This window comes from Eurosta solidaginis, chromosome 3, assembly GCF_040869045.1.
Source record: "Eurosta solidaginis isolate ZX-2024a chromosome 3, ASM4086904v1, whole genome shotgun sequence".
Classification (NCBI taxonomy): Eukaryota; Metazoa; Arthropoda; class Insecta; order Diptera; family Tephritidae; genus Eurosta; species Eurosta solidaginis.
The window spans coordinates 237,200,693-237,223,624 of record NC_090321.1 but is presented as its reverse complement, the minus strand read 5'-3'; the positions used below and the strand labels follow the sequence as shown (position 1 = coordinate 237,223,624).

The window sequence follows — 22,932 nt, the reverse complement described above, 5'->3', positions numbered from 1 at the left end:
ATATTTTTTGTACTTTGTGATTGCAATCATATTTGATTGCAATATTTTACAGCTCTGCCTATTGGTGCCAGTAAGCTAAAAAAAAGCATCAACTGGCGTGCTTTGTATGACGGTTAAGTACAAAATATATATTTATGTATGTAGGTAAATAGAATTATGTTGATGGAAAGTAACTGGCTGCTTAACGATAAAAAGCTTTTGCAATGTGCTAAAGCACCAAATACCTATGTATTATGCAAATGTATGATAATTTCATAGGAATTCTTCAAGTTTTTTATTTACAACATTGCTCCCTCTCTCACCACACTTCGATTGACTCAAAAGTTTCCGGCGTAAATGAGTGCAATGAAAGACGTGCTAACGTCATAGTACAGGTTTACAAGTATGATATCTATGAGAAGGAAACAATTCCTTTCTCTTTCTAACACAATGCCGTTTGACACTTCGGTCAGTGTCAAACTATTGTGGAACTCAGTGGAACCTGCGTGGAACATGCGTTTGACACTTAACGAAGTGTCAAAATTACCTGGGTTGCTGTCGTGCAACAAGGTGCGGAATATGAAATGGGTTGCTGTGATGGCAAATTTTTTTGAACAAATTTAGCATGAAAATGTAGTGCACCTATACGGCTCCTACATAAAATTATACAAAAGTCTTGAATTGGGGTATCTGAGGACGCGTAGTTATTCCAGTATTAAGAATACAAACACGGGTGCTAAGTTTTTCTACCCGTTCAAAAGTTTTCCGCGAAACACAGTTTGAAACCGAGGTCGACCCGTCCAAAAATGTGGAAAGAGAAATGAAAAGACGCGTTTTGTCCTGTTATCAATAGTCCAAAGGCGAAAAAGTATTCGAGTTATTGGAAGTGAGGCAAAAATGCATCTATTAATACTTCCCCCGACGGTTTTGGTCGTGGTTTAGCAATCATCCCCGGTAATAAAGTATCACAATTTGTTAGTTAAAATTGTCCAAAACATATGGATTTTAAAGCGAGATGTAATTAAGTGCTCGTTTAATAGTAAAAAATAATATTTCTTTGTAATTTTACAGTAAAAATTTTTACACAGTTTTCGTTAGCAGCTACTACACTTTTCTTGGATCTAAGAAGTACAACAATGCCAAATAGCATCCACAAAAAAACGAACAAGAACAAGCATTTTATCAGGTGAGCGTGGCTGTGTATGTGCGTGCTGCTACATATCCTACTTGTAGACCTTTACAATGTGCTAACGTAACGTATATTTGGTTTGTAGAAAGCAGAAAGTCAAACAATGAAAGATTTATTTCATAATTGTAAATTGAGAATGTAGCATTCAAGCGATGAAGTACATGAAGAAAACAAAAAACCAAAAACAGAAATGTACACACATGTGGTATAATTTGCCGGGGGCGCAAAGCGAGAAGGAAAAAAAGCGCAAAAAATACTAACCAGAAGGTCTTGAACGAAGTGCAATCAAGTTTGGTATATAAAAGTAAAATAATGAGCATAGTGGTATATGTATGTATTTGTTTCAACTACATTCATAGGAACCAAAATGAATCATATAGATTTTACAATGGAATAAAAAGTGACGTGAGCAATTTATGTATATGAATTCAGCAATATTCTTAAGTACTTTTAACTTTTACACTGATAAGGTCCCATAAATTGTTATATTAGTGTATTTTTGTTTTCTTTGTTAAGGGGTTTATAACGCAAATATCACATCGGCCAAATGTTAGCACTTTGACTGACAAACCTGGCGACAATTTTTATTGCGCGAAACCTATATACATACATATATAAAAATATATTTAAGTACATATATACATATGGACAACTTTGTAAAATTTACAACAAAAAAATATGGAATAGTCATTCTGTTCTATCCATTCATGAAAATTTTAGAGATATAATACAGCCCGATTCTAAATATTCCCTCGGAATTTTGTTCTCGCGAATTTTTTTATTCCCGCGGAAAAATTCCTCCAATTATTTTCTCCTAGGGAGAACAATAATTGGGAATAGGAATTTTGAATTTTCGAAGTCAGCTGTTTTGTCAATGCATTTTCGTTGCCTATTTCTTATTTTGATTAAAAAATTGAAAAGTTTAATTATTGTTGCGAATTTCATGTGGTATTCATTGAAATGAGTATGAATTGGTGCCACAGCAACATCAACAGAGAAGAAGAAGACGGCGGGATAACACAAATCCGCCGGAGTTGCCTGCTTCCATTCAGCAAAGCAATTTTCTGGCGGCCAAGTCGAGTTGAATTCGTCATATGCCAAAATCTATTTAAGCCTTCAAAAAAATCTTTGCACAATTTCTGGATGGCTGCATCAAATATACCAAGAGCTCTTCCGTTGCTTCTGATATACTTTTCGACTTAAAATAAAGAATTTTGTGGTAGAATGTACATATTTTAGCACAAATTTGTACAAATAAGTGTCCTTTCTTAAAAGAACCAATTTACTTGAACTATTTTGATGCATTCCCTTTAATTTAACAAGTGAAAAAACTCCTAAGAAATGACAGAGAAATCTCCCTCTCACTCACATTCATAATACCTACTTTTCTCCCATAACCGGTTTCCGCTTTTTCGAACATTGTTCAGAATAGGAGGAAAGGGAGAAGTGAAAAAACTCACAAAGAATTTTTATTTAAAATACGAAGAATGGGAGAAGGGAAAAAACTCGCACGGAATTTTTCTTTAGAATTGGGCTGATAATAGTTTTCAGTCGACTGTTAAACGCGGTAAAGTTAACAAACGGCAAGGTTAAACCCCTTGATAGCAGGAAACTGTTATTGCCTCAAGTAGCATTTGTTCACAAGGCAGTAAGTGGACGCACTCAATAAAGAAACAAACAAGCCGATATTCCAGCTGCTTGGTAGGAAATCAGCAATAGAAAATTTATTGAAAAATATAATTATGTATAAATGTCTTTTTTCCGATGCATATTTATGGATTCAAGCATCGATTACAGCTGTAACGTCTCGACACCGATGTCGGGCAAATAGTTCGTCTTAGGTGGTTTAGGGAGAGTTTGACGCAAATCAATCCTCAAAGATAAAGAAAACAGGGAAATTGGCCAAATCTAGAGGAACTATTGCTGCAAGGATATTGTAGAAGGGCGCATTTATAATTTACGCATAACCTTAATAAATATTTATATCAGAAAAGTTTGTTGAAGTCTGCTGAAATCCGTACAAATGAGCCAAAGTCTCCTATGTTTAATCGTTTGATTATTTCAGCCTTTCCGTGTGGGATTCAAGGGATTGAAAGCGCACATTATAGCTTCTCCAAACCAATTATCAACACAACTACACAACTTTAAAATAATTCCAAAATAGTCACAAATGTTCCCGCCACAATTCCGAAATAATCTACGGATAATCTTGACACGATCTCAAAATGAGGTCGAAATTCTGTAGAGCATATTTTCCGACAATATTCGACATTACTTCGACTTTTCATTCTGAACTAGATCGGGATTGATTTAGAAATAATTTCCGTAAAACTTTGAGACTATTTAGGGAATATATAAGAACATCTCCACATGATGAATAACTTCCCCAAAGCAATCCCAAAAAATAAGCTAAAACATATCCCGAAATGTGTCGGACATAGGCTCGTGATTCCGGAATACTCCGACAATATTCTCAAAACGATCTCAAAAATAATAACCATAATCCAAATACATGATGATGATTTAAAGAAAATATTCAGTTAGCTTGCATTTTATCTCTTACCAGACAAAATATTGATCGACTTTGATTAGATCAATTTCAATTTCCCGAGTAACAAAAAAATGTGTTTAAGGTAGGATGGATATTTTTTTCAAAAACATATTCAGCCCATTTCCAAACAAAAATTCCGTGCGAGTTTTTTCCCTTCTCCCATTTCTCGTATTGTAAATAAAAATTCCTTGTGAGTTTTTCACTTCTCCCTTTCCTCCTATTCTGAACAATGTTTAAAAAAGCGGAAACAGGTTATGGGAGAAGAGTAGGTATTATGAATGTGAGTGAGAGGGAGATGTCTCTGCCATTACTTAGGAGTTTTTTCACTTGTTGAATCAAAAGGAATGCATCGAAATAGATAAAGGAAATTGGTTCTTTTAAGAAAGAACACTTATTTGTACAAATTTGCGCTAAAATATGTACATTCTACCACAAAATTCTTTATTTTAAGTCGAAAAGTATATCAGAAGCATCGGAAGAGCTCTTGGTATATTTGATGCAGCCATCCAGAAATTGCGCAACGGTTTTTTAAGAAGGCTTTAATAGATTTCGGCATATGACGAAAGACGAATTCGATTTGGCTGCCAAAAAATTGCTTTGCTGAATGGAAGCAGGCTCCGGCGGATTTGTGTTATCCCGCCGTCTTCTTCTTCTTATGCTCCTCTGTTGATGTTGCCGTGGCACCAATTCATTCTCATTTCAATGAATACCACATGAAATGCAATACTGTGGGTTGTTTATATTTTATTTCTTAATTTCAAACAAATTCGCAACAATAATTAAAATTTTAAATTTTTTAAACAAAATAAGAAATGCGCAACTAAATTGCAATTGACAAAACAGCTGAATTCGAAATTCCTACTCCCCAATTATTGTTCTCCCTAGGAGAAAAGAATTGGAGGAATTTTTCCGCGGGAATAAAAAAAGCCTGCGAGAACAAAATTCCGAGGGAATATTTAGAATTGGGCTGGTTGTATTCTTGACTTAAGATCTCTTATTTTTCTTTTATTGAGCGAACCTCATTGAAATTTTTGTAGAATAATTTATTTATTTTATTATTAAATACCTCGTAATTTTTAAAGAGTTTCACATGCACCTTGTCAGCATAATTAGAATTTTACAACATTCATATTTTAATTTTATTCGTGTTGATAAAATTGTATGTATTATTTCTATATTCTCTTATTTGTTTTTTCTAAATGCATTTTTATAAACGAGGACACGCTCATAAACACAATTACATAACTGATAGCAAGGTGCCAAAATATTCAGAGAATATTGTGTTCAACTACAATAACACTATACTGCAAAATCAAATTTTTTCTAAGACATTCTTTGTAGATACTGACCCATAAATAAAAAAGTACTAGTTACTAGGTTACCAATGATCCAAAACATACATAAACAGCTATGAGCCTTCGAAGTTCGAAATTCATTCTTCTTACAACCATTTGGGAGTCATAAGAGAGACAGAAAGGATTCCTAAATTGGAGCGTTTACGCTCTTTATGAGGAGTGTATTTCCCTTCTTGCGATGGTCGTCTGATTGTTTGAAAAAATATGAATATGTATTTCTTCCTAATGCCTATATGACACTACTTTGTTTTCGTGTATGTTTTCCTCAATTTTTTATCGCACTCCCTCATAATACAGCTTCAGTACTGGTGTAAGTGTGTAAATTTAATTCCAAAAAAATACAAGAAAAATACAATCTAGTTCATTAAAAACAAACAAGCCAGTTTGTTTTTCGATATGTTTTTTTGGCATTCGGCCGTTTTTTGTTTATTTTTTTTTTTTGACAAATTAAAATTTTATTTTTATTTTGAAAATTTTTTGTACAAATATGTAACGAAAATCCATGATTCAATCACAAACAACTGACAATTTTTTGACAATTGTAGCCATTTTGCTCCCAAATCGAATTGACATCCGTTAACTGTGTTGTTTCTGAGCATAGGTAATTTTATGAAAAGTACGGGCACTAAGGAATCGTGCACTATCGTAAACCTATGAACACACGAAACCTTAACCAATTTAAAATTCAACGTCAAAAACTCGACTAGTAAATCGAATCACGTAAAAATGGCATTAGTAAAGTGGAGTTGCCAAAACGAAATGTACTCATTGAGCATGTTAACTTGTTCATTCCGTATGTTCGGAACATTCGTCTCCATTTCAGATCTTGTGGAATTGTTTTATATTTGGAATATTATGTATATACTTATTTGGAATATTTGGACCTCGTTAGGTAGCATAAATAGAACGTGTTCCAAATATTCTAAATTAACGGTTTATCCGGAGAACTTCCATGAATACTTAAAGGGATGAGAGCTTTCCGAAATTTCAGAATAAAAATCTCAATAAAGCTTAACTCTTCTGTGAAAGTGAAGGCCGGAATATAAATTTCTAAAACAATAAGCCATTTTCTTTTATCTTTTTATCAGTTCATTGCGGCTGCTGAGTAGAGTATCACCCCATATCGACTGCCTGTTCAAAATATTTTTCAAAAATCTCCCATTTCAGGATTTGTCACAAAAACCCCTTATACATATTAGAATTAGATTGAAGAACGCCTTATCCCAGAACGGTTTTCATTAACTCCCTCTTATGTCAAAATACATTGAACTTATACTCATTTAGGGAGTTTTTGAAACAAATTTTTAGATAGTGCATTTTTGAATAAAATTCTATTGTACGGCATTCTTCAAACAAATTCTGAAAGAATGACCAAACCAACATAACTCTTTATTAATTCACGAAATATTTAGTAGAAAATGAATTATTTCCCCTAAAACCTGTTGGCATTTACAAATTTATTATCACTACTAATATACCAATAAAGGTACTTTTCTACTACAATTTTCGCTGAAAGGGGATTGAATTAATCCCCGTTTTCCTTGCTTCGTAAAAGCAACCCGTCCAGATTTTTCAATTTGGGAGTGTCAAAGCTCTGTCATCATTGGAGAACAAACCTCTAGTAATTGAATTATGGCGAAAATCAACGTTCTTGTGAAAAAAAAACAACGAAACGATCGTGCAATATATTTTACGGCTATATTTTCATAGTTTTATTGTGAAAAAATTTGGTGAAAAATGAAATGAAAAAAAGTCAACAATAACATGTCAAACTTATTCATTTTGTGGGTAATATTGGTCTCCCTTTCTCTCGTTGGAAATTGTTTTTGCATTTTGACTTTCCGATAAAGTTTCGTCAGTATTTTAAGCTTGGAATCCAAGCAAAAATAAAGTAGTGTCATATACATAGGTATAAGTTGCTTTGTTTATTCAAAACTCTTCGCATACGGCTCATAATATTCATCATGTAGGAGTCATAAAAGTCATATTTCTGAGTCTAATATTTCTTACATATTTTGGACTCATTTCGGAGCCTAAAATTATGAGCGCTCCGATAACGTTTGAGGGGTTTTTATTTTTTTTATTTAAGTAACGTGTTAGATAAAAGTAACAAAGAAAGTGTAAAAGTGGTAGTTATTTGCCATTTTTTTTTATTTTAATGTCATAATTTTTTTTGCAAGTTTGTATAACAGGTGTTTTGCGAAGCATATATTACTAAATTTTTTCCTACCTGTCTTTATAAAAACTCCCTTGGTGTGACCAATTGGCGCCAGTTGGCAGAGTGAAGAAGCGACTGCGCGCCTTGTTGGACGTCCATAACCGTTTAAACGGTTAAGCGCCAATTAAATAAGTCAGTAAGATCGTCAAAGAAAAAACCACCCTTTTTTGGCAAAACCTTACGCTTACAAGTCTTCCTGCATATAATGATACATTATTATTGACCACTTCTATGATTGCCTTGTGCAGTTTTAGCGACTTTAAATACAAATATTTGCTTTTACTAGGTTACTGTATACTTCTTTTTTTTAGGCTCTTGTTCAGTGTTGACAGAAAAAAATTTCTTTGGGGCTAGAATCCAGAAAAAAGGCCAGATAGAGCTAAATTTCTTCAAGAAAATCCAAAACCCGTTGCAAAAAGAGCTAAAAGTATATGCATATTTTTCAATGTAAGTTTTCACATTTATTTCAAATCAAACTTAAACAAAGTTATAAAAAAGTTACATTTGGCGGTAAGGTATCGTTAAAAGGTAAGCAGTATTTTTCACACTGCTACGATGACGGCACGGCTATAGGTTCGAAAAAAATACGACTTTCCAAAATGGCGGGAGATGGAAATTAATTTAGATTTTTTTATTAACTTTTCAACATCTTACGGGTGTACGAATCATCATCAAAATACTCGTGTGCGACATAAAAGTTTATGTTGGGACGAAATATTTATGAAGGGCCTAAGACTAAATCTATTACTTCGTCAGCAGAAGATGAATTATTATTATTGCAACATTCATAAGTATTTTTTGTGTCCATTAATTTTAAGAGATCGTTGTTTATTTCAAAGTCACGACAGCGTTTATTTACCCGTTTAAGACCATTTCTTATTGTCAGAAGTGAATTCAATATAACTATATTCAATTTGTTTCAATGTTTGCTTATAAGCAAACGCAAACAATATCTTTCCATATCTACTTTTTGTGCGCGCAAAATTTTCGTCATTCAGGGATGGTACTCTTGACACAGTTTATCGATTAAAGTTTTTGTTAAAAGTTGAGTACCGAGTTGCCACATCATACATAACGAAACAAATAAAATAAAACTTCGACACACATAAAACCCATTACAAGTTTCACAATACGAGTTGCCGAAATAGATTTGGAGTCAAAAGCGGCAAACATTTTAAAGAGGGCCAAAAAAGAGCTAGGGGATAAACCGGAAATTTTGGAGCTAAACGCAAAAAAAGGGCCAGACCTGGCGCCAAAAGCACAAAAATGGCAACACTGCTCTTGTTCTTCAACTCGTGATAATATTGAAAACTAGATTTGTAAAGAATCTAATAGATAATAGAAATAGAATATACTAAACTCTCTGACAGTGCTTTATGCATAATGATCCGATATACACACATATAGTGTAGTACTTATACCCGTAGGGAAAAGGAACAAATAAAAATATTACAAACGCAAACTTCAAAAAACGGATAAACGACTTCTTATCTTATGTCTCAATTAGGGCGGATGACGATTATCTAATATATAAAATTCTTCTGTCACGGTTTTAGAGGCTGAACTCCTCCGAAACGGCTGAACCGATTCTCATGAAATTTTGTGAGCATATTGGGTAGGTCTGAGAATCGGCCAACGTCTACCTTTTTTTTCGCTACGTGTCTAGGGTCTTGAGATCAAAACGTGGACCCGGGTACCCCTAGAATGTTTTTATACAATATGGATATCAAATGAAAGCTGTTGATGAGTGCTATAGTACAGGATAATTTTCATACCCCTGGGTGACTAGGGTCTCGATATATAGGCCAAAACGTGGACCCAGATACCCCTGTTGTTGTTGTTGTAGCGATTAGGTTACTCCCCGAAGGCTTTGGTGAGTGTTATCGATGTGATGGTCCTTTGTCGGATACAGATCCGATACGCTCCGGTAACACAGCACCATTAAGGTGCTGGCCCGACCATCTCGGGAACGATTTATATGGCCACATTAAACCTTCAGGCCATCCCTCCCTCCCCACCCCCAAGTTCCATGAGGAGCTTGGGGTCGCCAGAGCCTCGTCTGTTAGTGAAACGGGATTCGCCGCTCGAAGGTGAGGTTGACAATTGGGTTGGAGAAGCTATATATTGCGCTACACAACCCCTTGAATCCCCCCGGATACCCCTAGAATGTGTTTATACAATATTGATGTCAAATGAAAGCTGTTGATGAGTGCTATAGTACAGGATAATTTTCATACAACTGGGAGGCTAGGGTCTCGAGATATAGCCCAAAACGTGGACCCGGGTACCTCTAGAATGTGGTTATACAATATGGATATCAAATGAAAGCTGTTGATGAGTGCTATAGTACAGGATAATTTTCATACAACTGGGAGGCTAGGGTCTCGAGATATAGCCCAAAACGTGGACCCGGGTACGCCTAGAATGTGTTTTTACAATATGGATATCAAATGAAAGCTGTTGATGAGTGCTATAGTACAGGATAATTTTCATACAACTGGGAGGCTAGGGTCTCGAGATATAGCCCAAAACGTGGACCCGGGTACCCCTAGAATGTGTTTATACAATATCCATGTCAAATGAAAGCTGTTGATGAGTGCTATAGTACAGGACAATTTTCATACAACTGGGAGGCTAGGGTCTCGAGATATAGCCCAAAACGTGGACCCGGGTACGCCTAGAATGTGTTTTTACAATATGGATATCAAATGAAAGCTGTTGATGAGTGCTATAGTACAGGATAATTTTCATACAACTGGGAGGCTAGGGTCTCGAGATATAGCCCAAAACGTGGACCCGGGTACCCCTAGAATGTGTTTATACAATATCCATGTCAAATGAAAGCTGTTGATGAGTGCTATAGTACAGGATAATTTTCATACAACTGGGAGGCTAGGGTCTCGAGATATAGCCCAAAGCGTGGACCCGGGTACCCTAGAATGTGTTATACAATAAGCTGTTGATGAGTGATATAGTACAGGATAATTTTCATACAACTGGGAGGCTAGGGTCTCGAGATATAGCCCAAAACGTGGACCCGGGTACCCCTAGAATGTGTTTATACAATATGGCTGTCAAATGAAAGCTGTTGATGAGTGCTATAGTACAGAATAATTTTCATACAACTTGGAGGCTAGGGTCTCGAGATATAGGCCAAAACGTGGACCCGGATACTCAGAGAATGTGTTTATACAATATGGATGTCAAATGAAAGCTGTTGATGAGTGCTATAGTACAGGATAGTTTTCATACAACTGGGAGGCTAGGGTCTCGAGATATAGCCCAAAACGTGACCCGGATACACATAGAATGTGTTTTTTCATTATGGGTATCAAATTGAAGCTGTTGATGTATGTTTTAGTACAGAGTAAGTTTTACACCGCTGGGTGACTACGGTTTCGAGATATAGGCCAAAACATGGACCCGGATACACCTAGAATGTGTTTTTATATTACGGGTATCAAATTGAAGCTGTTGATGTGTGCTATAATACAGAGTAAGTTTTACACCGCTGCGTGACTAGGGTCTCGAGATATAGGCCAAAACATGGGCCCGCATACCCTTAGAATGTGTGTGTATTATGGATATCAAATGAAAGCTGTTGCTGAGAGCTCTAAAGTTCATTGTGATATTCGATTTAGTCCATCAACCTGGCAAAACTGATAAATATGCATGCGAAGTCGAAATAAAGACAATAATTAATAATACACACATACCTATTTACATACGTCCTATTCGCTTTGCCTGAAATTTCGTATATAAATTTGCCTACATTAGTATTTACGATGCTTTTTTCCGGGAAGTATACCAGAGACGGACTGGGACTGGGATTAGGACTAGGACTGGGACTGAGACAGACTCGGAAAGGGACTGGAACAAACTACATACCACCCTCTGGGACTGGCAATAAGAGATGAAGAAGAAGGAGAAAAACTTGAGAGAAGAGAAACGAGAGAAGGAGACTGAGAAAGAGATATAATGAGACGAAGATGCAGATGAAGCGAAAAAGACGGAGGGAGGAGTGAATAAAAAGATTAGGAAAAAGTGTAGAAGGGTAGGGCAGAGTTAGACGGAAAAAGCTTATTAAAATGTATGCAGATAGGCCAAATTTAGGGCAGAACAATGTCTGCAGGGTCTGCTAGTGATGCATAAAAAATTTCAGCGTTATAGCTTTAACCGTTCTACGCAAAGCTTTTCTAAAAGATTTGAGCTGCCTTAGTAGGCGTTGCCTTGCCCATTTTTAAATTTATTAAATACGTATTTTAATTATGAGATAGTCCTTAGTAGGCGTTGCCTTGCCCATTTTTAAATTTATTAAATACGTATTTTAATTATGAGATAGTTCTTCAAAATTGTTAGAATTGTAGCTTTATAAGTTACAGAGATATCACGTTAAATGTGTCTAGAACACGGGTTTTTATATTTTTATATCAAATGTTGGCGTGGTTATCAGCCGATTTTCGTAAATATATCCAGGGGTCATTTTTGAATGGAGAGGGCTTTTACCAAATTCCATCACTATATCTTTAACCGTTCTCTAGATACCGCTACCGTAAACCTTTTTTGAAAATTGAGCGTTGCAAATCCCATTTTTTAAATTTTGTAGCAGATCGGAGCAGCTAAACACACTGTGTAGTGTTGCAGTAGGTACATTGGAATCCAGTATGGCAAATTTGAAGAGAACAGTTCATTTTTTTACTGAAATATCGACGAATTATATTTATAGGAATTATTTTACACTTAAAAAAGGTGTGGTTATATTCCTATTACACGTTTTTAGTATGAGCGCTACTTGTGGTCAAGCTTCATTAAGCCTATTTTATTTAAAACAATACATGTAAGGATGACTCTTATACAGGCTAACCTAATATAAACGCACGCAAGTCATTTTCTGTCAAAAATGTCTCATGCACATACAACTTGTATGAGAGCAACCCAAATTGAATTTTCTGCGTGAAACCTAACTCGATTTCCAATTTTTGTTTTGCGTGACATTTAGATTTGACGATTACTGCCAGCTGACGTTTAGTTTTTATTTTACAAATTGTAATTTTGTTTCGTGCTAAAATGGAGGTAAGAATTCATTTTCGTAAAAAATTATATATTTTTATTAAATTATAACCTTTTTGGATTTATTTCAGATTTGTAATGAGCAGCTTATTACTGCCGTGCAAGCGCACGTTTGTTTGTACAACAAATCCTCGGCGCTTTATAAAAATAAAGCTGCAAAGGATGCAGCATGGGAAGCAGTTGCAGAAGCAATCAACAGCAATGGTAAGTAAATGCTGGCGGTGGTTTATTTTTGTATTTTAATAATTATTTTATTGTGTTTCAGCCTATAACTGCAAAACACGCTGGCGGTCTTTGTGCGATCGATATAGGAAGGAGAAATCCGAGGATGCAGGGCGGTCGGGTGCTGGCACCAGCTTTAGAAAGCAGTGGAAGCTGTTCAGCACGATGCAGTTTATTGAAGATTCTGCAGAGGCAGGAAGGTAAGAAAATTTTGGTAATTCTTTACGACAGCATGACACTGTTAATACGCGTCCAAAAATATCGAAAGGTGTGTCAAAAGGCGCGTATTGACCTCGACAACAATAATCCGAATGCGGAAAATAAAAATTTTATCTGTGTCCGAAGATATTTGCAGTTGAAGTTAGAGATTTTCATGTGATAGTTGTAATTTTGTACCCACAAAAAAAATTTTGAACCTAAGTGTTTTGCGCGGTTATAGTTTTGGTCTCCAAACCGGTGTTGGACCCACACAGGGTAATTTTTTATAAGCGCGGCCGAAGGCCGCCAATGCAGAAAGGTGTTTAAAATACTACGGATCCCACCCCCGTTTTCGGAGGTACCCACGGGTATTTTTTCGGTTTTTCGTTAATATCTTTTGAAGGAGTTAAAATTTTTATTTTCCGCCTTCGGGTTATTAATACTGATGTCAATACGCGTCGTTTGACATCACTCCCGATATTTTTGGACGCGTATTAGCAATGTCATGCTTTTGTAAGGAATTACCAAAATTTTGTATAGTAAAGTAAATATTTGTGCCTGAGTGTCGCTAATGTTTCCACTAGTATATCGACTGCTAAAACACCTTCAAAAATGTCGGTAGCGTAAAATCAAAAGCAATAACTGTGCCTGTGAAATGTTTATTACCGTTTTTGAATTGTTGAAACCGACATTTGTGGATGTATTTTAGCTGTCTATCGCGGTCGTAAAGTACTCTAGCATTTAAGTGAAAGTTTCGATGTCCAGACGTTTGTCTTTGTGATTCAATCAAATATTTCATAACGAAACCCAGGGCAGTTTTAAATATCATTGAGTTTTTTGTTTTGTCGCGGATCGATCCGTAATCCCTCCGCAAAGCATCCGTCGGATATCGTAACAAGCACGAAAATCTTTCATTAAAAAAAAATTTCCAATTTTGAGGCTTATTTGGGATCATTTACAAAAATTTAAATTGCTATATACTTTGAACGCCTATAATAAACTTTTATTAAATCTTTTTTTCTACTTCCAGTCCAGTTACCAATGTAGATTCTCCTAAGCCACCAGACAAACGCCCTTCACCTCGTGAGCCGCCGAAGAAGAAAAAGGTGGATGACCTTTTTGAAGACGTTTTGATAAAGATGCGAGAAAAGTACTCTGCGGCTAATACGCAAGAAGACGAAATATTTTTCTCCTTGCTTAAATCTAAACTTGCAAGGCTGTCTCAATCGCAAAAGGACGAGTTGAAAGCAGACATCTTAGCACTTGTTTCAAACAAATTGAAACATTATAATTTATAAATTAATATAAAAGTTATCATTCTCGACTGATTCATACACCTGAGAAAAGAAAAATAGCAGTGACAAATTTTATCACTGAATTGATTTGAGTATGTGGTTTTGTAGCCCAACAAAGTACAAATTATAGATCTCTCATAATTCGCCTTGATTTTTGACAATTTTTTCGAGGGTATTTCAGATTTTCGCCCATAAAATGTGAAAAATTTTTTGTTGGTTGTCCTAAAATTTATTGGGCTACAAACCCACAAACTCCAAACAATTCAGTGATAAAAATTGCGACTGATATTTTTCTGTTTGCATGTGTACAGAGCCGGTAAAATAATAGCAGTGGTATTTTTTATCATATTTCGTCAATTTATTTCTCTTTTTTATTTTTGATAATTTATGAAAAAACTTTTGTTAATTTTGTCGCAGAAACTATGCAAACCAATCTCAAAAACAGTTCCAAAAAATTCTAAAGCTCGAGAATTCTACGAATATTTCGAAGTTTTCGATTTAGAGCTTTCAGATGTTTGTTGAGTATGCAGCTTTGTAGCCAATTCAAAATAAAGTAAATATTTGTGCCTGAGTGTCGCTAATGTTTCGACTAGTATATCGACTGCTAAAACACCTTCAAAAATGTCGGTAGCGTAAAATCAAAAGCAATAATTGTGCCTTTGAAATGTTTATTACCGTTTTTGAATTGTTGATACCGACATTTGTGGATGTATTTTAGCTGTCTATCGCGGTCGTAAAGTACTCTAGCATTTAAGTGAAAGTTTCGATGTCCAGACGTTTGTCTTTGTGATTCAATCAAATATTTCATTTTACTTTAAAGAAGTGCAAGTTTCAAAACGATATTGGCCAACGTTTAGTTTTGAGAATTTTTTTGTTGATGGCGTTGCTCATTTTCTTCCATATCATAATTCATTATATGAAAGAAAACGATGGTCTTAAATCCTAATTTTCATTAAAATAAAATTTAATTGGCTAAAAAGCTGCATACTCAACAAACATCTGAAAGCTCTAAATCGAAAACTTCGAAATATTCGTAGAATTTTCTCGAGCTTTAGAATTTTTTTGGAACTGTTTTTGAGATTGGTTTGCATAGTTTCTGCGACAAAATTAACAAAAGTTTTTTCATAAATTATCAAAAATAAAAAAGAGAAATAAATTGACGAAATATGATAAAAAATACCACTGCTATTATTTTACCGGCTCTGTATATCCGTAAAGTACAAAATACGTAACAAAGATGTGCCATTTGTTTGTAAAACCTTAAAAAATATAAACATAGATACAATAAGTACAAATTCATTAGTATTTAAAACAACGGTTGTTAGTATCTAATTTAATTAATTTTATTAACATATGGGGATGTATAGATATGTGGATGTCTGGATATGTGGATGTCTGAATATGTGGATGTCTGGATATGTGGATGTCTGGATATCTGGATGTCTGAATATGTGGATGTCTGGATATGTGGATGTCTGAATATGTGGATGTCTGGATATGTGGATGTCTGAATATGTGGATGTCTGAATATGTGGATGTCTGGATATGTGGATGTCTGAATATGTGGATGTCTGGATATCTGGATGTCTGAATATGTAGATGTCTGAATGGCAAGTTTATCTATATTCATTAATGTAATTACACAAAGTGTTTTGCAATGCTTGTTGAGTGGAAGCATTTGATGTGTTCAAAACTTCGCGACTAATGCTGTTCAAATTACTTGGTGGATTTGGGTCTTGTTCTCTTGTATTCACTTTATGAAAACGAAGAAAATTGTGAAGTACAACCGTTGCTAACACAACCTAGGATTAAAAGGTGTTAAAATATAGTATTTTAGTATGGGAAGTCTGTCAGAGATTCAGAATTGTTGCCAAATTATTTCTATTTTTTCAAGTTTTTAAATCATCGGTAAAAATGCTCTTGGCTCAAATTCTGATTCTGACAGTTTATTCCAAGTCTGAATCAGCAGTTGCATTTTTTTACTTTTTTAGCATTTTCAGGCATAAGATTAATGGGGTTCTGAAATATTCTCCATTGTGCCGCCAGTATACCTGAAATAGATTGTAAATTTGTATAGAACGTAAGGTATATAATATATATATATATACTAACCGAATGCTATTTCGATACGTATACGACCACGAGAAATATGCTTGTTGTACTTTCCTTTCTCTGGGTTAATATCCCTTGCGAAAGGTTTCATTAGGTTGCTCTTAAGTGGGAAAGCTGCATCCGCCACTAAATAAAAGGGGAATGGTGTTTCTGTTGACGGCAAATTGCAAGGAGGTGGAATTTCCAGGTCGTTGTTTAAAAACTTCCTAGCAAAACACGAGTTTCTGAAAACGCCCTCATCACTTTGGCTCCCACTGGCACCGATGTCAACAAGAGTGAAAGTGTAATTGCTGTCGCATACTGCTAGCAAAACCTGAAAAGGATGTGAAATGGGCATATAGGTGCATTTATATTAAAAAGTCATGCAATGAAACTTACGATGCTGAAGTATTTCTTGTAATTAAAATATTGGGAACCACTGTTATTTGGGCACACTATTCGGATATGTTTCCCATCCAACGCTCCGATGCAGTTTGACAGTCCGGTGTCTTCCTCAAACCTTCGAGAAATTTGTTCCCACTCATCTTTGTTTGGAACACTTACATACAATCTTGCAAGGTTATTCCTTCATCTCAAGTTTCCAACACAACGCGTCTTTCAGTTTCTATTCCAATGCGAAACTGCAGCGATAGACTATGCAACGAGCAGCCTTGTGCTTAAAAACTGCACAAAGTACAATTTGTTAATTCTCAAATGAATTCGCGGTAACGTTTTACAAGACGGTGCACCATCTAATTTTTATCGAAAATTACTAAAGGTGGTATCAAAAGACACGTCTCGACCTCCGTTTTAAGAATCCGAAAACGGAAATCTTTCTGTCGAAAGTTATTCACAAAAAACCGTAAAATGACCCAGAGCGGGTACGAAATATGGGACCTGATCCATAGTTTTTTTGGATAGAACACCTTTCTGCGTTGGCGGCCTTCGGCCGCGCTTATAAAAATTGCCCTTGTTGGGTCCGACACCCTTTTGGGGATCAAAGCTAAATGCACGCAGAACACATTTCTGCATTAGTGTGTAAGTGTGTGCAACAAATCTGACGAAAAAACAACAACCACATGAAAATTAGAACCGATTTTTTGCTTATATCTTTTGAAAGAAATACAAATTTTAATTTCCGCTTCCGGATTCTAAAAACGGAGATCGAGACGCACCTTTTGATACCACCTTTGATAATTTTCGATAAAAATTAGGTGGTGCACCGTCTTGTAAAACGTTACCGAATTCGCAAATATATTTTTGTATATGCTTACAAAAGCGTAGCAAAAAGACGCTGCTCTGGATCTATTGCAGGCCTACGAGATTCCTTTAGCAAATATGGTTCCAACAGTCTTAAAAATGTTTCGAATAGGTCGCAAGACATCCTCATGGACTTATAAAAGAGGTCTGGATCTTTGCGCTTCAGAATATCATAGCCAGTCGCTTGGAATCCAAATTCAAATAATTGGCGTCTACATCTGCGTCCATGCTGCCTTTGATACATTTCCCTTAATAAAATAAGGTCTTCCATGTCACTTAAAATGTGCATTATCTCTTTTTATTTTCTTTGTTAAATTGTTAACCAAACGTATTAAATTTGAACTTGTCAATATTTTTACAAACAAATTTGACAGATATGACAGCTCAGTTACGCACGCACGCATGCTTATTTGGGTTAAGGCAAAAAACGCCGGTTGTTTGCGTGCGCTAAAAAAACGCAGTGCGCTTTTATTAGGTTGGCCTGATACAGAGGTGTGTGAGTAAAACTAAAATCATCTTATTTGTGGTGGTTTAGTTGTTGATGAAAAATAAATGAGGTAGCGACAACTAAATACGAATAAAGACGAAAGAGAATAATAATAACTACGTGTGAAGTGGCGCCAATAATTATTAAACTAAATGGTGACGATTGCACTTAAATCACATTTACACTGCACCAAATGTGTCATTTTAGGCGAAAAATTCCATATCCTCATTCGAATCGCATTTCTGAGATGACTCATTTGAGCGCATTTCATCGCATTCGGCTTGACAGTTTCTTACTAAAAGCAACCCGGCACGAACACGAATGCTTTAAGCCGGAGTCATTGGTGCCGTATGTCGTATCGCTGTATCCGTATCCCTAACGTAATCAGCTGTTTATCGTTACGACGGTAAACCAAAACCCAATTGGTTGGCTACGATACGGTTACGACCTTAGCGGCACCAATAATCGATTGCATTGATTCTCATAAGGTTGGTCGAATCAGCTGTTAAAAGGTTACCGATACGGTTACCGATAAAGCACCAATGTCTCCAGCTTAAGCAACGTATCGTCAGCTTAGTGTACCAGAGTTATAAATAACAGTTTCCACTTTTTTTTAAAGCCAAGCTGTCAACTCTTCCAGGAACTGCTTTGTATTTGTGATATTTTTTTTATACCCAGAGTGCTTTGCACACAGAGTATATTAACTTTGATTGGGTAACGGTTGGTTGTACAAGTATAAAGGAAAGGAAAATCATCAGTATCGAAAAAAAATTTGATTCAGCCATGTCCGTCCGTCCGCCTGTCCGTTAACACGATAACTTGAGTAAATATTGAGATATCTTCACCAAATTTGGTACACTTGCTTATCTGTACCCAGAATAGATTGGTATTGAAAATGAGCGAAATCGGATGATACCCACGCGCACTTTTTATATATATGTATGTATAACATTTTGGAAAACACAAAAAACCTGATTGTTTAGTTAAAAATAATTCACCTAGAATGTTGAAATTTGACGTGTGGACTGATATTGAGACTCTTGATAAAAATTTATACAAAATGGACGTGGCACCGCCCACTTGTGATAAAATCAATTTTACAAATATTATTAATCATAAATCAAAAATCGTTAAACCTATCGTAACAAAATTCGGCAGAGAGGTTGCCTTTACTATAAGGAATGCTTGAAAATTGAAGAAAAATTAACGAAATCGGTTTGTATCAATAGAATTTTACTTTCTAAATTGAATTATAACATTAAATTGGAAAACACTAAAAATTTTGAAAATGGGTGTGGCACCGCCCATTTTATGACTAAGCAATTTTCTATGTTTCGGGAGCCATAACTCGAAGAAAAATTAACATATCGTAATGAAATTGTGTACACATATTTTCCTTATAGCAGAAAATATTTCTAGTAAAAATGGACGGGATCGGTTAAAGACCACGGCAACTTAGATATAAAACAAGTTTAAAAGGGTCGTAGACTAGAATAATAAGCTATAACTTAGCAAAAAATAGTTTTGAATCAATGATATTACACTTATCAAATTTTATTGTAAGAGGAAATAAGGGGGCCTACTCTGTATTGCGATGCGAAAGGCAGTGCGATGCGAAAATAAATTGCGATGCGAAAGGTAATTGGAACTCTGTAGCGCTATCGCATCGCTAACAATGTCGCTTTTTTATTTTTCGCAAATTTTTTGCTTGAGTATGCATCACTGACCAAACTCAAAGAAAGAGAACAAAAGAAACAAGGCGATTACAATTTCGGCAAACGATTAATTTTTGTTGAACAAATTAAAAAAAGGATTCTGTAGCATTATGGAACGATTTAAATGAAGAAAGGATTGATTTAAATGAAGAAATCCTCCCAGTTCAGAAATTGAACTGGAAGAAGTGAACGTGATAAATACAGAAAACGTGGAAAATCATAGAATGGGAAATATTGCTAGTTGTATCAGAGAACAAATAAAAAATGACATGATTTCAAATAGAAATGCTTTATAAAAAAGTGGTTTCGATTTAATTGTTATTTATTTATGTATTTTAAGTCCACTAGGATTACAAATTGTTGCTTTTGTGTTTGTTTTGTTTTTTGAGTTGTCCTATATATTTTTAAATGAATATAAAGATATCAATTTATAAAATCATCAATTAATACTTACATATTTGAACAATGCGAATGCCTATTACTTGTAGCAAGAAAAATGCGAAAATGAATGCTGTTTGACATTCGCTTTCGCTTTACAGAGTGCCGGCAATGCGAAAAGGGAGAAAAATTGCGAATGGGCGAAATGTGAATGCGAAAGTCAAAATATACATGCGAATGTCAAGATACAGAGTACCGATTTTTCGATTTCGCGTATTTTTTCTTTCGCATCGCAATACAGAGTAGGCCCCAAGGAGACATTTTTTTAAACGGGCGGTGGCCACGTATTATATAGAAAAGTAATTTATCTGAAAGGAAATTTACAATTGAAGCTCACGCTGAGTATATAATGTTCGGTTACACCCGAACTTGGACACCTTTACTTGTTTTATCGTAATATTAATTAATCAATTAGAACAGTGCGATGATTTCAAATAACTTATTTGGAAGGACGGATATGCTGACATGGATGAAAAAACTGATTTAATTTTTTTTTCGGTTGAGTCTACTGATTTCTTTTATACGCGATCAAGCACCCGAGTGCCTTATTACTCGGGTAAAGAAGCCATCCTGATAGCCGATTAACATTAACTCTAGTCTCAATCTCTTACAAAAAAATAGATTTTCGTCCATTAACCAACCGCATGTTGTATAGTGTAATAGAAATGAATATGTTGGGTAAATAAAATGCGTTTTGAAATTAGGCCAGCACACAATCATTTTCGCATTTTAAAAAAGTTGTTAACATGTAGCACAACAACATGAAAGTCCCCGGGAAAATGTTTAAAACTAAAAGCAAGAGAAATAAAGTAGGTTATCCCGGTAAATAATCTACTTAGCTTTATTGGGAAAGAAATAACAACATATGAAAATAAATCACAAAATTTAAGGCTCAGTTGCAAACGGCGGGTTAACTCTTTCACTCAGAGTTAACCTGGCATGAGGGGTTAGACTTATACATTTTTTAAAATTTTTTAAAATTAAGTCTGAGCTAAAAAAAACCTTGCCGTTATGCATAAGTATCAGAAACGCAGTTGAATTAAAAAAGAAAATCATTAATCATTTATTTAGTACGATAAACATTCAATACATCATATGGTGAAAGGTCATATCATCGGGAATTATGGCAACATCAACTTTCAAACATGTTGCTAACCACATGGTGAAGGAGGAAAGTGTGTTAAAAGCAACTTTTTTATACACAATGTGAATGGCTGGTGCCATCTGATATTGAAAAGTAGCCATCTCCCAAATTTTGTTCCAAGCAAATCATAAGAAGAATTTGACATTTGCTTTGGCTAAGGGTGTTGGCACACTTTGCAAGTGAAATTATTTTTCCCACTGGTTGGTAAATTTTCTAACATTTTTCGCAATTAAAAACTGCAATATAACAATCGAATACGACACATGGAACTTGGGGTGGGTAGGGAGGGATGGCCTGAAGGTTTAATGTGGCCATATAAATCGTTCCCGAGATGGTCGGGCCAGTACCTTAATGGTGCTGTGTTACCGGAGCGTATCGGATCTGTATCCGACAAAGGACCATCACATCGATAACACTCCCCAAAGCCTTCGGGGAGTAACTAATCGCTACAACAACAACAACAACAACACAAAATATGTTAGCAAGTATTTTTGTTCTATAAGGAGAATGTTTATAACAGTGCTTCGCCAAATTTTGTATGTGAATGGGTAAGGCGTAATAAACTTCAATTGCCAAGTCTGAAGTTCCTTCATATTTACAAACGCAACATCTTGGTTGATTGTGGCGATGTTATTGGAATGCATAAGCTTGTGTTAAACGCATCTATATGAAAAATGTCATTGTGCCGGGGCCTTAACAAAATTTCCATACAATCAATTGACTGGCTGTTTCGCATAGTTAGCATACGTAAAATCATATAAAAGTTATATGAATCGATGCGTGTGGATCAGCCGCAGTGCATAGACCTGTTTTTGTTAACAAATATTTGTTTATAATTAATAAAAAAAAAAAATGTTTCTAAATTCGAACAATCTCTCCAAATATCGAAATTTACTTTCGTGCACAAAAGGGCACCATCTGTAGGACCAATTATGTAAGTGCTCTAAGACACAAACCTACATATACATAGCTAATTTTTAAGGCTAACTCTGTAATATATTTTGCTTTTGGAAAAATTACCTATTTTAAAATATGCTGGCAGAAAAATAGTGGCATAACAGCTTAAGTTCAATCAACAATTGAAAATCTCCACCAAGTGATTTGTAAAAAACAGGCTAATTTCATTGTTGCCACTTACCTATAGTGGCCTCTACCAAAAACCTGAAAAATTGTTCCAAAATAATTTGTAGCGTACAAAAAAATCTTAAATAGAATTAATTTTTGAGCGGCCCATTTTTTGTGGCAAATTTCACTTACACGTAAATACATAGGTCTTTATTTAACATATTCTTTGTTTTTTATTTTAGTTGCTTTCAAAAAAACATGATATCACAAATAATGAGTTAACTTTTGTTGAAACCAACTAAATTTATTTATAACAATTAATGGCAAATTTGCCCGAAAATGTTTTTGCATTTGCAGATTTAATCCTCATTTTAGGTAAAGTACGTCTTATACTGAACAAAAAAAAAATAAATTTGTTACAAAAATATAAAAAATTTTTTATATTGAATTTAAGAAAATACAATCAAAAAGTATAACGTCTTAGATCAAATTCAAAATTTTAATGAAAAATTTAAGTAATTTAGACGAGTTTGCTATATTTCCACTCACTGCTTAACTATTAACGCATTATTGCACTACCCCCAACACTCGATGCATAGACTGAGTTGAAGAAAAATACAATTTGGTCGAATTTCGACCACGGGCGATACTAGAT

General features: G+C 35.1%; 2 protein-coding genes across 3 annotated transcripts in view; both read right to left on the bottom strand.

The window, feature by feature from the left end:
- The window catches only part of koi (klaroid), a 78,927-nt gene that overhangs the window by 39,691 nt on the left and 16,304 nt on the right, over window positions 1-22,932 (bottom strand). The window lies entirely within an intron of this gene.
- On the bottom strand, window positions 15,550-17,979 carry LOC137245262 (uncharacterized). Its single transcript, XM_067775623.1, has 5 exons — window positions 17,443-17,979; window positions 16,568-16,852; window positions 16,190-16,502; window positions 16,061-16,128; window positions 15,550-15,879 (listed from the first exon to the last, which is right to left on the bottom strand). The coding sequence occupies exons 3-5, from the start codon at window positions 16,278-16,280 to the stop codon at window positions 15,694-15,696; spliced, it is 345 nt and encodes a 114-aa protein (XP_067631724.1). The 5' UTR covers window positions 16,281-16,502; window positions 16,568-16,852; window positions 17,443-17,979; the 3' UTR covers window positions 15,550-15,693.